We start from the raw sequence: 15,363 nt of genomic DNA, 5'->3' as shown, positions 1-15,363 counted from the left end.
CTAAGAGCCCATCCGGGCTCCACTTGCTCCGATAGCTATCCAAACAAACTCTTACATAAGATTTACTTTAGTGTAATATAATAGAATAAACTTAGATTTACTTTAGTGTAATACGAAAGAATAAACTTATTGCACGGGATCTTATTTCAACTAAAAAGACCAATCAGATATCAACAAATTGCTTGACATGCAGTCCTACAAGTGGGTGTCTTGGTGTGACCATCCAAACTTACCCAACCATTCACATGTAAGTGATAAGCTTAAGTGACTAGTAACATTTTCAAGTTCTCAGAAAGATAATCTCAGCCTGAATCCTAGTCTTGAACTGAAAACATGGCCGGAGTTCCGCTTCTCCCGGCAGATGTACTGCTATCAAAGCGTGTCCAGGAAATGGTCCTCAACGGTGAAGAACCACCACATTTATATGTTTGTAGAGAGGGTGATGCAACCCAAGAGGTTTCTTCTACATTATCTTCGATTCCCATCATCGACTTTAGTCTCCTCTCAACTTCAGCACCAAGCACTAAACAAGAAGAAGAAGAAGTACTAGAGCAGCTTAGATCAGCACTCTGTTCATGGGGCTGTTTTCAGGTCTCAACTCAATTTTTATTTTTACTTCTCCTTCAGAATAATCTAAAACAATCTTCAAGTTTGCAATCGTATGGGCGTTTACTGGTTGTATAATTAGATCTTGTTTGGATGGTGATGGAAACTGGAAGGGTATAAATAAAAAGATCTTATGCCTGATCAGATTATCAAATACAAAATTTGAAGTTTGCAATATGGTTTCCACTTTACTTTCCCGTTATATATGTTCAGTGCAGCAGAAAGCAATTCAACTAATAGCAAGTCCAGAAAAGTAATCAGAGATGACTAGATGTGTCATGAGGTTTCATTAGTCCTATGTCTAAATTAGGGGTAACAATTTGTGTTTGGTTGTGAGTTTGGATCGTGTCGAGTCGAATCATGGGTGTAAACTATATAGGTCAATTATAATTTGACCAATTTAATTAAACAGGTCAGATTCATTAATCCTAATTTGCTAAAATCGTTTTGGGTTCATGTCGGATTTGCTGCTTATGTTAAAAATTATCAGTCTTAAGTGTTGTTGTCGGGTTCAAATCATGTCAAAGTATGAGTATAAGACTATATAAGTCAACCCTAACATAACATTTTTTTTTTGATAAAATGGGTCAAACCAATCAACTCTAAACTGCTAAATTCGAGATGGGTTTATGTCGAGTTTGCAAATCGAGTAAAAAATTGATAGCCGAAATGCCGTGTGTCGGGTTCAAGTTTGGGTCGTGTCAAGACAAGAGTATAAGATTATATAGGTCAACCTTAACCCGACCCATTTAATTAAACGAGTCAAACTGCTCAACCCTAACTAGTTAATTTTGTATCAGTTCGTAGTTCAAATATTTGATTTGAGTTGTTCATGGTTCATGCTACGAATTTGAAACTCTTTCGGTAGTACTTAATTGGTTTTGCAGGCAATAGGCCATGGCATTTCAAGTTCACTTCTAGACGAGATACATCAAGTTGCAAGGGAATTCTTCCAGCAGCCAATGGAAGAGAAGAAGAAGTATGCTAAAGGAGTTGCAGATTTTGAAGGGTATGGGGCTGATCCGGTCCCTGAAGAAGGGCAGCCCCTTGATTGGTCTGATCGCTTGTTCCTTGATGCGTACCCAGAAGATCGAAGGAAGCCAAAACTCTGGCCTGAAAGCCCGCCATCCTTCAGGTGCTTCCACTCTACCCCTTTAATTGGATTGAAAGATCAAGATATTGTCCAATTAAGCTAAAAAAATAGTAAGGGAAATCAAATCCTAAGAAAATTAGGATCCTCTCCGGTTAGTTATATTAGAGAGGTATTTTTGTCCCTCAAAAAGTGAAGAGAACAAAAATACCCCTCCAATATAACTAACTAGATATTATCCAGTTCAAATGAACCTGCTCTTACATCAAGTTGTTCTGCTATAAGTGTTCATAAGTCATCAATGTGATCAACTATTAGTTAAACAAACAATTATACTATACTGAAATACTTGTAGATACACTTCCATCATGTATTTTTTTTTTTTTATGGAAAAATTACAACGTACCATCTCAAATTATCTCCCAATATTTATAATATCCTTTCAAACTTTCAATTAAAGCAATATTCTTGCAACTGTGGGTCATCACCCGAGCCGTCCACGACCATGGTTTTGTTTGTGCTGTATTTTCAAATTTATATGAGTATTTGTCTTTTTTATCATTTTAAGGACATTCTTATCTTTTTGTGGGACAAAAGGGGTTAACATTGCAATGTTTTGAAATTTTGGAAAAAACGTTACCTCAGTTGAAAGTTTGAAGGGACATTAAAAATTGCATGATACTTCAAATGGTATGTGTATTTTATTATTATTATTATTTTCCTGTTTGTTATAAAATGCAACTTCTATGTGACATATTTGAGAATATGATCAATATGTTGAGCTACTTGCAAGCAATTGTGCAGAAATGTTCTGGAAGAATACACCGTGAAGATGAAGAAGTTCACAGAGACAGTCTCTAAAGCCATGGCAAAGTCACTGAGCTTAGAAGAAAATTGTTTCTTGAATCAATTTGGGGAACGAGGCCCGCTGCAAGCGCGTTTTAACTACTACTCGTGCAGTGAAAGGCCGGATCTTGTTCTGGGGCTGAAGTCCCATGCAGACGGATCAGGATACACCGTTATCTTGCAGGATGATGTAGAAGGTCTTCAAATCCTCAAAGATAATCAATGGTTTACAGTTCCCACCATTTCTGATGCTCTCCTTGTCCTCATGGGCGATCAAATGGAGGTATATATGCTACATCTGTTTCTGTTACTAATGCAGCTGGATTTTTTACACTCCCATGTGTCACAGATTTTGCAGTTTTAATCTCGAATTATCAAAAATTGCAGATCGTATAAGAGACATTTCACATGTTAGCTGCAAAAACTCTAACGAGTGGTAAAAGTAAAAGGGGCTGAAAAATAGGATACCCACATCGTAATTTTTGATAATTCGAGATTAACATTGCAATAGATGTCACCTGTGGCATGTGGGACATCGAGTTAAGTAAAACTTTCCCCAAAAAAAAAATCCAAAATGGTAAGTCAATAGCATAGGAAGGCGAAGGCCTATTAGCTAGGGGAAATGAATCTACTTCTACTCTCTCATTTGCACCTATATATGGTGGCATTTATAATTGGTTTTCTATGATACAGATAATGACTAATGGAGTGTTCCAGAGCCCGGTTCATAGGGTGGTGACCAACTCGGAGAGGGAGAGGATTTCTGTGGCTATGTTTTATACGCCCGAACCAAACAAAGAGATTGGACCAGAAGATGGCCTGGTCAACCAGGAGAGACCAAAGATTTTCAACAAGGTGAAAGACTATGCTGATATACACTGGGAATACTACCAGCGAGGAACCAGAGCACTCCACGTGGCAAAAGTTTAGGGTTTTTACCATCTCTCTTGCCTATAATACTTCTCTGATAATCTGTGCTTTATGTAAATAATTTGTAGACGAGTAATGCTAAACGTCTTTTTTGTGTTTTCTAAATTGATGTGGTTTTTAAAATTATCATTAAATTTATGATAGTTAAGTCAGTTTTGAGGAAACAAAGGGAAGACATAAGAGAGACGTTTTAGCATTATTCATTTGTATACTCCTTTACTTGTGGCTTAGGCTGCAGGTTTGGAGATGCTTCTATGTTATGTGGATCTAGTGTGGAACAATGTAATGTTGATCCTACTTTGCCAGGAAAATAGCTTCCAAACTAAAAGAATCCCAGAAATGAAGAGGCAATTATTCAATTTCTGATAAATTAAGCCAAAAACATCCAAAAAGATAGCTTCTAGCCTTCTAAGGCCCCTCCAAATAAACTTACTTGACCCACACAAATCTCCAAAAGGCAACTTGGTGAGGCATATAGGCGCATCACCATCTGTCAAGTCTATAAACCTTGATATTCATCAAATGTAAGGAGACACTAGAGAAGATCAAACAGATCCAAAAGGATCCTCTCCATTTCAAAGGAAATGGACTAGCCAAGTTCTCTCATTAATATTTTCATTTTTGAAAAAGAAGAAAAAAAAGATAAGAGGAATTAAATATTTGTTCTTTTTTATTTATTGACCTTTTTTTTCCCCCAATTTTTGGTGCTAGTTCTTCCCTTTCTTTTTTTTTTTTTTTTTTTTTTGAAAAAGAAGAAAAAAAAATAGAAAAGAAAAGAAAATTTTAATAATTTTTTCTTGTATCTTTTATTTTTTTCAAATTGTTGGTATTATTGTTTTGTGAGTGTCTAAGTATATTTACTTTTTTGTTTAAGGTGTGCCAGATTATGAGAGGAGACACTAGGGAGGATAAAGAAGATATGAGAAAATTTAGAAACAATACAACTAGCCTCTAAGGCCATTCTTCATTGTTCTTCTTGAACAAATAATCAATCAGTGCTACAAAAGTTTGAGAAGATTGTGGAAGTATGCTGCCACAGAGACTGCATGGCCTTGTCAATAAACTTCAGTTACCTCATGGCCAGTGGCTCCCATTTGGCTGGGACGGTGACTCAAGTTTCAACCAACTGCTGATCCAACTTCCATTTTTCCCTTTAAAAAAAGATAGATTAGTTTTTAGATTTTTTAGTTTTTTTTTTTCAAATTTATAAAAATATTTTTGTCTTATTCAAAAAATATTGAGAATGGATAAATTGGTTGAGTCATCGAGCCCATTGACCAGAAGACTGCAGGTTCAAATCCTATCCGCGCCTAATCACTTGAGAGATGTTGGGAAAGCTGACACTTCTACTTTTTCTGTTTTTGTGGGAAGGGAGACATTGACGCAAATTATAGATTGAGGAAGGAAGGCGAACTTTTTCCAAAATGTAATTAGCAAAGCCAATATCAAGCTCAGTTTTCAAGACTACAAGACCCTCATATTTGGGGAAATCATTTCCCAAAATTAATACTCAAGTTCGCGATTGAATCCAAACACTACCTAAGGGCGGAGTAGGATAATGATACAAGGAAAAAAAAGTTAATAAACCTCTTCCATCGGACAAAAAAGAGATAAATGGAAATAAACTTCTTCCCCCCAAGTGTTGTTTGCCATCCCCCTTCTTAGAAGATCTTGAAAAGCAGGCCACCATGAGTGGCAAAGAAAGGAGCGAACACAAGGGATTCCACTGCCATGAGCTTAATAAGGATGTTGAGTGATGGACCTGAGGTGTCCTTGAGCGGGTCTCCAATGGTGTCACCAATCACAGCTGCCTTGTGTGGCTCAGACCCCTTTGGCCCAAGACTCCTTGCATGCTCTGAAGCACCAGCCTGACAACAGGATCCCAAACAAATTATGAAATTAATCCCATTGCTACACAATATTGCTCAAATAATGATACCAACAAACTTCAGATATTATGACTTTGATCTTTACCTCAATATACTTCTTAGCATTATCCCATGCACCACCAGTGTTAGATGCAGATATTGCTATCTGTAAAACAACAAATCCAAAAAGCAACATGAACTCACCAAACAAATACACAAACCATAATGAAAACAAGAAGCTCTATTGGGCAATTTATAATATCTGTGTGACAATTTGAGATTCGGACAATTATTGTAACATTACCTGAACACCAGAAACAAGGGAACCAGCCAGAACACCAGACAGCGTCTCGACGCCAAAGAAGGTTCCAACAATAAGAGGGGTAAGCATGACAAGGGCTCCAGGAGGAATCATTTCCTTGATGGATGCATCAGTAGAGATCTTGACACAGGTAGCATAATCAGGCTTGGCAAGACCCTCCATGATACCTGGAATAGTGTTGAATTGCCTGCGAACCTCCTCAACCATTTTCAAGGCTGCACTTCCTACACTCTTCATGGTCATGGCAGAGAACCAGTAAGGAAGCATGGCACCCACTATCAGTCCAATGAAGACCTTGGGGGTCAATACATCAACAGTTGAAATAGCGGAGCGACTCACAAAGGCACCAAATAGGGCCAAAGACACAAGTGCAGCAGATCCAATGGCAAATCCCTATAAGTAAATGAGAATTGAAGAAGCTCAGTGACATCCATTTAAGAGAAGAAAAGCATGATAAAGGGATACAATTGTAGTTTGAAGCTCATAACAAAATAAAAATAACTGATCAAGGTAAAAGAAGACAAACAAGACGAAACGAGAGCATTCACCCTAGCTTATGTAAATTGGTAAAACTCCTTTACCCTTGTGGGAGACAGGAAGCTGCATAAATGAGTCTCCCTAGTCATGTTGGAAGTGGCACCAAGGCAATCTTCCCAGGCTATATAAGACTAGTTCCATTAAAATGAAACTGCTAAACTCTAGTCATTTGGGAGTAACATGGGCACTACATCCCAACTACTATAATTTTACTCAAAAGAATTGAGACATTGTAATCCTTCAAATACCAGACATTCGTGGAGACAAGAGAAGTGGTGGATGACTTTTGAGTTTTGCCTAAATAGTTTATGTTAACAACTAATTCTCATGACAATCATAGCATGAATGCTAGACAAGGCCAAAGCGCATTCTAAAGGGTATCACAGTACCTTGCCAATGGCCGCAGTTGTGTTCCCAGCAGCATCAAGGGCATCAGTTCTCTCACGGATTCTGTGGCTCATGCCTGCCATCTCAGCAATGCCTCCAGCGTTGTCACTGATAGGTCCATAAGCATCAATGGCCAACCCAGTAGCAATGGTGCTCAGCATCCCAAGAGCAGCCACTGCAATGCCATACATTGCAGCAAAGCTAAAACTAACAAAAATGCTCACTGCAATGGCAAAAATTGGAATAATGACAGATTTGTATCCCAGAGCAAGGCCAAATATAACATTGGTGGCAGCTCCAGTCCTGCAGGAATCAGCAACATCTTGCACGGGGCTGCAAGGAAATTCTTGGGTCAATATATGAAGGTTAGAAGCAAAGGGATGGAATTATGGTCATGTTAATATTTTAATACCTGTACGCATTGCTAGTATAATATTCAGTAACAAACCCAATTATAAGTCCAGCCCAAAGACCAACACACACGCACAAGAAGAGCTCCCTGCAGGCACAAATGATTTCATTAGTTGCATATCAATAATGTTCTACAAGTTCATATATCTGAACACTTGTGGGAGCCCAACTTATAGAATTCGACCATAGTTAAAGCAGGATGAGTTCAAACAATCTTGACTCAGTACTTTATCAAATCAATGGGCACATCACCAGGCAGTAAGTGGTTTCTGTAATTCACAATCCAGCACTAATGTTCATTTTACATTCTTAAGTACTTAGCTAAGAACATAAGAATATGGGGTACAGAAAACTTGAATTCAGAAAATCTCTAACCCAATGTCTTAAACAAATCCAGGTTGAAGAAGAACGCCTTTCTTTGTGCAACAATATAGAGCCTACACAAATGCACTACATCTGGAACCTAAAAACTAAAGACCTCACTAAAAATTACATATGAACCAAAATTGGAATGATTAATCGTTTGATGAATAATGAGTGAATTATAAATTAAAAAATTAAAAAAAAAAAAACAAAAAAACAAAAAAACAAAAAACAAAAAACAAAAAAAAAAAAACTAGAAAGTTCTTGGAGCCTAGATGCATGGGTAAGAATGTATATAAAATAAGACCTTTTATGCCTATAAATAACACGTGAAAGGAAATAAATTTAAGTCTTACCAATTCTTCACAACTTTTTGAGTCCCAAAATTGTAAATTGTGAAGGATGATGGCAGGGCAACCCAACTAACTATCGCAATTCCCACGGTCATGAGAATAGTGGAGATGATGAGTTGCTTTTTCAGTGCTGGTTCAATTTCCTTGACAGCCTTGATCTCAAAGAAATCAGTTGCAAAGAGGGTTGTGATCAAACAGACAAGGATGCCCATAGAACTGATGAGAAGTGGATAACACATTGCAGTGAAATCATGGTTGATACCGAAAGAGGAGATGGAAGCAACGACAAGAGCAGCGCAAGATGCCTCAGCGTAAGAGCCAAAAAGATCAGATCCCATTCCAGCAATATCTCCAACATTATCACCAACGTTGTCTGCAATTACCTGAATGAATGACAACATAATTTAATCATTAGAAAACCAAAAGAACATGGACTAAAACAACCAATTTAAGAGGAGATATGGCTTACAGCTGGGTTTCTCGGGTCATCCTCTGGAATGTTTCTTTCAACCTTTCCTACAAGGTCAGCACCAACATCCGCAGCCTTGGTATAAATACCACCACCAACTCTTCCAAAGAGTGCCATGGAAGATCCACCAAGACCATAACCAGTGATAGCCTCAAAAAGACCTTCCCAATCATCGCCATAGTACAGCTTAAATAGATTGATGGCAATGTAAAGAAACAAAAGACCATTTGCAGCAAGGAGAAAACCCATCACCGCACCAGACCTGAATGCAGTAATGAAGGCCTTGCCCACACCCTTTCTTGCTTCCAAAGTTGTCCTCGCATTGGCATAAGTAGCAATTTTCATCCCAAGGAAACCAGACAGAACTGAAGTAACAGCACCAAGCACGAAGGAAGCAGTGCTGAAGATAGCAGTTGCAAGTGCTGGCTTGCACAGCTTTTGCTGATCATAAGTGCAGGGCTGGCTCTTCGTGCTAAAGCCCTCCACAGACCCCAGGAAGAGGAAGATGAGAATTGCAAAAGCAATCATAAAGACCCCAACATACTGATATTCAGTAAAGAGAAAGGATGTCGCACCTGTTGCATGAATGCAAACCACAGTTCTAGTAAAATAGAAATACAACCATATGGTGATCTGCTTGCAATCAGTATATACAAGAGAATATACAAGAGAAGCCACCTAACTAGTAGGAGTAATCCAAACTACAAGATAATAAAGGACTCGTACTGATAAAAAGCAAACCAGATAAAGTGCAATATATCAAGTTGCAAATAGGTTGGCAATGCAACATAAAATTAAGCATTAAAGCTGGATGACATCTAAAGTTGCGGAAAATCAGGGACTAACAAGAATCACATTGTCATAAATTATTACTCACAATACTAGAGAAGTCAAATCAAGCTCCTCAATGCATGGTCAAAGATTCCCATGCAACCATGGTCAAGAAATGAGCGAATGGAAGAGTTAATAAAAGAAAGACCTTATATATTGGCATCAACAAATCAGAAGTGACCAAGTAAATGGTTGCAAATACTGCCATCCAAGACTCAAGAAAAATAACATTATGACGAGATTGTTTAACCAAGAATTTTATAATTATAATTATTTAACTGAAGTCAGAATATTCCATTGCACACGTTTGGCCAAATAATAATGATATTAACATGTCTTAAGGGGTAGCTCAATCAACTGGACTACGACTCATGTAACGAAAGTTATTAGTTCGAATCTCCCTCTCCCTTTTCCTTCCTTTCTTTGTGTGAACATATAAAAAAATAATGACACTAACACAAAAAATGTCATCCAAAAGGGAAAATACTAGTAAATCTAACTTCCACAAACAAATGTTTATTAGCATTAAGAGACAATAGGAGATCTCCTAAATCTCTTGTGTTTTCGACCGTTTAAATTTAGTTTCAAAATAGAAATTGAAATTAAATCTAAACCGTTTAGAAAAAAAAAAATTCTGTAGAATTTTTTTTTTTTTTCAGCTCCTAAACCAAATCCATAAAAATATCAATAGTTCCAGATCAGGAACAACACTTGATTTACATAGGACAAAAAATTTAGCTCTTATTTATAACAATAAGATAAACACGAATAACCTTTTATACCCCCAACAATAATAAGAAAACCCAAAGAAAAAAAAATATACGAAAAGAGAAAACAATATTCACAAATACGCGATCTTCGATGCTCAAAGTTGCTACACGCCTACACCACAAAAGACCAGATATCGTGGATGACATCATACACGTGCACCACGCGTGCAGCGCACCCTAATAGCAATTTCAATACTAATAACACCGAAAAAGCCAAATGAACTTAATACAGATAAAGACAAAATCATTAAAATGCCAGCAGAAAATTTCTACAACAACGAGGAGTAGAGAACTGTACTACTGATTATGGTCTTCTCAAATATACAGATGATTTAGATCTAAAAGCAGTAAGAAATTACCAGTAACAAACAAAAATAAATACTTCCAAAAAAGAAAAAGAAAAAGAAAAATAAAGGGCGTTAACCCCACTCAGAAGGGCCAGCTCGGTTAAGTCGTCAAAACGAAGACGTTTCCATGGGATTTATTTACCGTACAGACCCCTAACACCCCGTTTGGCAGCCGAAGAAGAAATTTGTTCACTTTCTTCTTCTTTTCTTTTTGCTTGTTTTCTCGCAACCAAACGGAGCTAAAGCTTCATCTTATCTTTGAGACAACAGTACAAATGAAAAATATAAGTTCATATTGTTACTTCATATAGTTTCTGCCATTTTCCTTGCTTCCAAACAAAATCAAAACCTCAACTTTTATGAAGAAAAGTAGGAAATGCAAACACGAACAAGAAAGAAGAAGAAAAACAAGCACGCAGATCTAACTGAAAACTGAAGATCTACACGCTGAGCTCACCTTCGGAGATGGCGCTCTGAATCTCAGCGCACTTAAGGACGACGTTATGGTCGTTGATGCCTTCCTCCTCCTCGATCAAGTAGTCACCGTAGCCGTTCTTGTTAGCGGAGGTGGGCGCCTGGCGCTCGGGTGTGAGCTTCACGCGCGAAACCAAGAGCCACTGCAAGAGCGAGAACGCGATTCCTATCACGGCGCAGACCGGGATCACGATCTCCGTCGCAAGCTCCGAGAGCAATGCCATCCTCGCCTGAACCCTAGCTACTCTCTCGTGTCCGTACACGCCGGAAAATGCACAGCCTCAGCTTCACCCGACAACAACAACAACAAAGGATAGAGAGAAGCGGAGGAGTAACAGAGAGTGAAGCTCTTTGTGCGAGACTCAGGTGGATTTATATTAAAGATATCCGAGAAGGATTAAGTAAAAATGTTATTGTGTGGTCCGTTCTTTCACTGTCACGTCGAATCTATGATATGGAACGTTGGATTAATCTTTTAATTTATCGATTTCAATTTCTCGTGATCGGACGGTGGAGTTGTGAAGATGTGGTAGCGGGTTATATGGTGAAGCGGAATGGTTAAAAAACAAAAGCCTCGAGCGCTTATTTCCGACGCATCGATGTCGGAATCGCTTTTTTATTTTATTTTACCGCACTTTTGTTGCTTTTTCGGGACAATTATTGCTTGCACCGCACCAGCAGTGGAAATGATGCTTCACCAAGATGGATTGGGGCTTGTAGGCTGTAGAGGGGTCCACGTGATAAACGGCTGATGAGAGACGTTTGATAAGTGTGGAGTACGGTGTGGGCTGGAGCAGGGGATGGTGGCTCAGAATCATTTTGTGGTCGAGGATAGTGTGACTGGGCGTTGTTTGGAACGGTTTTAGAGGGTCCTGACGTCGCGTGTGTTGAATGGTGTGCAAAGCCTCCAATCCGGATAATACTGTAAATTTAATTTTAGCTATTTTCATTTATTTTCCTATGTCCACTCAATATTCTTTGCATTCCAGTCTCCGACTCTCTCCAGTAAAGTTGGAGGTCAAAACTCCAAAAGGAAGATAAAAAAAGAAAAAAAAACTTTGAAAATTCGATTTCTCTAAAAAGTTTGAAGCGGTAAATAAAAATATCGTGGTAATTTATGGGATAAAAGTATATTTTTCTTTTATTTTAAAGAACGACTTTTAATTAAGTTTATTTGTTTTAAAATCATGATTAATGTAGGAAAATTATGTAATTTAGCTAATGTCATTAATAGGAAAAGATTCTCATTGTTCAATGAGTGGCTTGTTTAGTTACTTTCTAAGTCCAAAGAGAGGATTAAAACAATTATGATTGCATTAATCTTCTCTTCAAACTACTAAAATTTTTTAATATAATATTTAATTCAAAAGATATTATAAATTATCTAAAAGGGATATTTGTACTTTTTAAAAAATATATATTAGGAATCATTTTGTAAGAGAGCACTAAATAAACTATGTAAGAGTAAAAAGTAAGCTTTTATTATTAAAATATAAAAGGGTGGGAAATGGAATGGGCAGTGGAGTGGAAGCAGCAAAAGCGAAGCGCTTGTATGGACGAAAGTGGCAAAACTCGTGGTGACCTTTTTGTAAGCTTGCTCATAGTGGGACTTTGTTTGCTTTATCATGAAGAAGAGAAAAGAGGAGAGAGAGAGAGAGAGTGTGAGGGTGTGTGACAGAGAGTGAAGGTTAAGACTCGGGTCTCAAGGCTGGTCCCCATTGACATGCATTCGGGTGGGGGCCTAGTACCGATCTTGATTGGGTGACCCAACTCCAATATTCCAGTTAGCTTTTTAACCTAACGGCTAACGTAACCGAGACGTCCCTCCTTACTACACTTCATTGGCCGGGGCGGGTTACCATTGACCCACGGGGACAAACCCAACCCCAACCCCACGACCAAAATCCTCATACCAAATAGATCGGACACCTTGTCTAATCATTCTTCTAATCTATAATTATGGTTTAATTCGTTGCCATTGCCAGTGGGATTATTTTTGGTCCCCATAGGACGAAATTTGTAAAAAAAGAAAAATTAAGGGGATAAAAATTTGATTTTAAAAACATTTGAGAACCATTTTTGTTTTTTTATGAAGGAAAAGAAAAGGGAAAAAGAAACAAGAAACAAGAACAAATGAGTTTTGCAATCTAGCATGCATGTGGAGAGTGGAGTACTAGGCTACAAATAAATAAAAGGAAAGAGGTTATAAGGACAAAATACACATCTGCAAAGACAATGACAGCAGGCAGGCAACCCATCACAGATGCATTGAGTTGAGCATCTAGCTCCAAGATAGTTGCTAAAATTTTAATTATAATTATATTTCTATTTTGATAATTGACTATATTTTTATATACTTTTCTAACTCTTTTGTTTTTATTTTTCTTTAAGTTGGAAGTTTCCACCGTCTTTCACTCATTGAATTCAAAAATTTTCAATTTAATATTCCAAATGAGCCAAACTCATACACATGAGTGTGTGTATGCACAAGCATTTTCTTAGGGAAAAAAAAGTTGGAATTTTTATATGCACACTAAATTGTAGAATATTATTATTTTATTGCTAGTGAAAAAAAAAAATGATAGGTAGGGCTTCTACTAGGATAAAATAAGGGAAAGGGAGGAAGATAACTTATTTAAGGATAAATCAAATTTAATCCATAGGTTTTTGTGTGAATTTAATTTAATAATTAGATTTCAAATTTTGATAATTAGGTTGTTAGATTTTATGAAATTCCCCACTGTCTTTCACTCATTGAATTCAAATGAGCAAAACTTATATATATGATTGTGTGTGTGGGAGGGAGGCATAGGCATTTTCTTAGAAAAAAAATGGTGGGATAAATATAATTTTCATTTTCATGAGTAATTGCGTAATAAATTTTTACTTTATTAAAAATAAATAAATAAAACTAGATTTTGTGAGGGGTGCATCCCTCCACACTAAAAGTTTTTTTTTAAGGTAATTTTTTTTAGTTTTCAGCCATATTCCTCCTTCTCCCACCCCTCCTAATACGAATTCCTCCTCCTCCCGCCTCTCCTAAAACAATTTCTATATCTGCCACTGGCTCAACACGTATAAAGGGAGTTACCACGCTCAACTAGGACCGTAACCGAGGCCAAGTTAAGTTGAATATTGAAATTTCGAACTCAATTCAACTGAAAATACAAATGTTAAAGCTCGACTTAGACTCAAGTCGATCTTTGAATATGTGTTCAACCTTAGATCACAAGCCATCAATTAACTAGACAACATGTTTACTAAAGGATTTGTTTAGAATTGAGGTAAAATCTAAAAACGTAATTATGGAATTAAAAAATTAAAATCTAAATTAAAAAAAAAAAAAAAAAAAAATTCTTAATTTTTTTTTTTTTTTTTCTCATTGTTTAATGGAAGAAAGTTGGAAAGGACAGAGGATAGGGCGTCTTTGTTCTTTTTTTTCCTTTTGGCATTCTTTTCTTTTTTTATCTTTTTTCCCTAGATTCTTACATACTTTTTCTATTGGCCATTACGCAACAATTCCATGAACTAGTTACTAGTAGACTCTTTTGGATAATCTGGGACCAGATTCCCTCTCATTCAAATTTCCTACAATTTTTTTTCCATCTAGTGTATTATTTTGGACACGCGGTAAAAAGATCCAAATGCTAAAAATTAGTCACTTCAGTCACAGACCGACAGACCCATCTAATCACCATTTTCTCCGGATTGTATAAGGGGTTGCGGTTATTATCTCTTAATTGGAATTACAAACACTTTAAGCGGTTATCACTTTTAAGTAACCGGATTTGCACAGCTAGGTTCAGTCAGTGATTATATGATTATTGAATGACAAATTGCTACTGTTTTTTTTTTTTTAAAACGAACCATATCACTATATCTTCATGACTTGGTTGATATAATAATCAAATTGGACAAAATGTTTCATACAATGGCAAATATACAATTTAAAATTTTCACAATTAAAACATTATTTATGACATACATAATAGCCCGATATGGGCTATTATAAGACAATATTTATGAAAAGTTACCGTCCCAATCAGTTTCAAATCTACAGCAAATTCTGATGAATCACGTCTCTATCCGTTGCCAGGTCATTGATTCCCTGACTTTTTTTTATCTATGCTACTAGTACTTAATCAATTGCAATTCTCTTCACTGCCTCTACCATAGTGACAGTTCTTCTTTATGCTTGATAACTACTCTGTTATCGGTCTTTTTTGGCTCTCAGAAAATGAACCATAAGAAAACCAAAGACCGACCAGAAACCAATTCTGTTATTTTTAAGGATTCATGAAAACAAAACCTAAGAAAACAAATAAAACTCAATCTCATAGATCGCTACTAAAAACAGATCTATAGAGAATACATTCTTATTTAAAAACAACGAAAATACAATAACAAAAACCCAACACACCCTCACGCATTCCACACGCCACTGTCGGCTAGAAAGTACCTTAAGGACCATTGACACACGCACCCTAGTCAATCTACGGTGAAGGCGAAAAAAATAACGGAGAAGGAGGAAGGAGAAAGGGGGCAGGGAAGAGGGAGTTGTAACTCCCTCCCCCCACTCTGCTATACTTTTTCAGCGCAGCTCTCTTTCTAGGGTTTGACCAACAAATTGCAACTATTAATTGCCTTTTAAGTAATGGATTTTTCGAATCTCTTTTAATATTTTGGACCTATTTTAGACTGTTGTGAGCCTATTTTAATGTTTTCAAACATCAGAAGCTGTTTGTTATTGTCTTATCGT

The 15,363-nt window shown here is 37.0% G+C and overlaps 2 protein-coding genes across 4 annotated transcripts; one reads left to right on the top strand and one right to left on the bottom strand.

The window, feature by feature from the left end:
- Positions 1–242: 242 nt before the first annotated feature.
- On the top strand, positions 243–4,616 carry LOC132187721 (codeine O-demethylase-like). Of its 3 annotated transcripts, none has more exons than XM_059602134.1 (5): positions 243–591; positions 1,494–1,741; positions 2,501–2,825; positions 3,236–3,466; positions 4,356–4,616. In XM_059602134.1, the coding sequence occupies exons 1-5, from the start codon at positions 334–336 to the stop codon at positions 4,425–4,427; spliced, it is 1,134 nt and encodes a 377-aa protein (XP_059458117.1). In that variant the 5' UTR covers positions 243–333; the 3' UTR covers positions 4,428–4,616. The 3 variants fall into 3 exon arrangements, with proteins under 3 accessions (XP_059458117.1, XP_059458116.1, XP_059458118.1); XM_059602133.1 differs by having other exon boundaries at positions 4,347–4,616; XM_059602135.1 differs by lacking the exon at positions 4,356–4,616 and having other exon boundaries at positions 3,236–4,155.
- Positions 4,617–4,876: 260 nt separating this feature from the next.
- LOC132187720 (pyrophosphate-energized vacuolar membrane proton pump 1) lies at positions 4,877–11,118 on the bottom strand. The gene is made up of 8 exons (XM_059602132.1): positions 10,588–11,118; positions 8,183–8,757; positions 7,717–8,096; positions 6,999–7,085; positions 6,589–6,919; positions 5,645–6,055; positions 5,447–5,506; positions 4,877–5,340 (listed from the first exon to the last, which is right to left on the bottom strand). Exons 1-8 carry the CDS (start codon positions 10,826–10,828, stop codon positions 5,134–5,136), a joined length of 2,292 nt encoding a protein of 763 aa, XP_059458115.1. The 5' UTR covers positions 10,829–11,118; the 3' UTR covers positions 4,877–5,133.
- Positions 11,119–15,363: the final 4,245 nt, after the last annotated feature.

The sequence above is a fragment of the Corylus avellana genome, chromosome ca7 (genome assembly GCF_901000735.1).
Source record: "Corylus avellana chromosome ca7, CavTom2PMs-1.0".
NCBI classification, from domain to species: Eukaryota; Viridiplantae; Streptophyta; class Magnoliopsida; order Fagales; family Betulaceae; genus Corylus; species Corylus avellana.
This window is presented reverse-complemented; position numbering and strand designations above follow the sequence as displayed.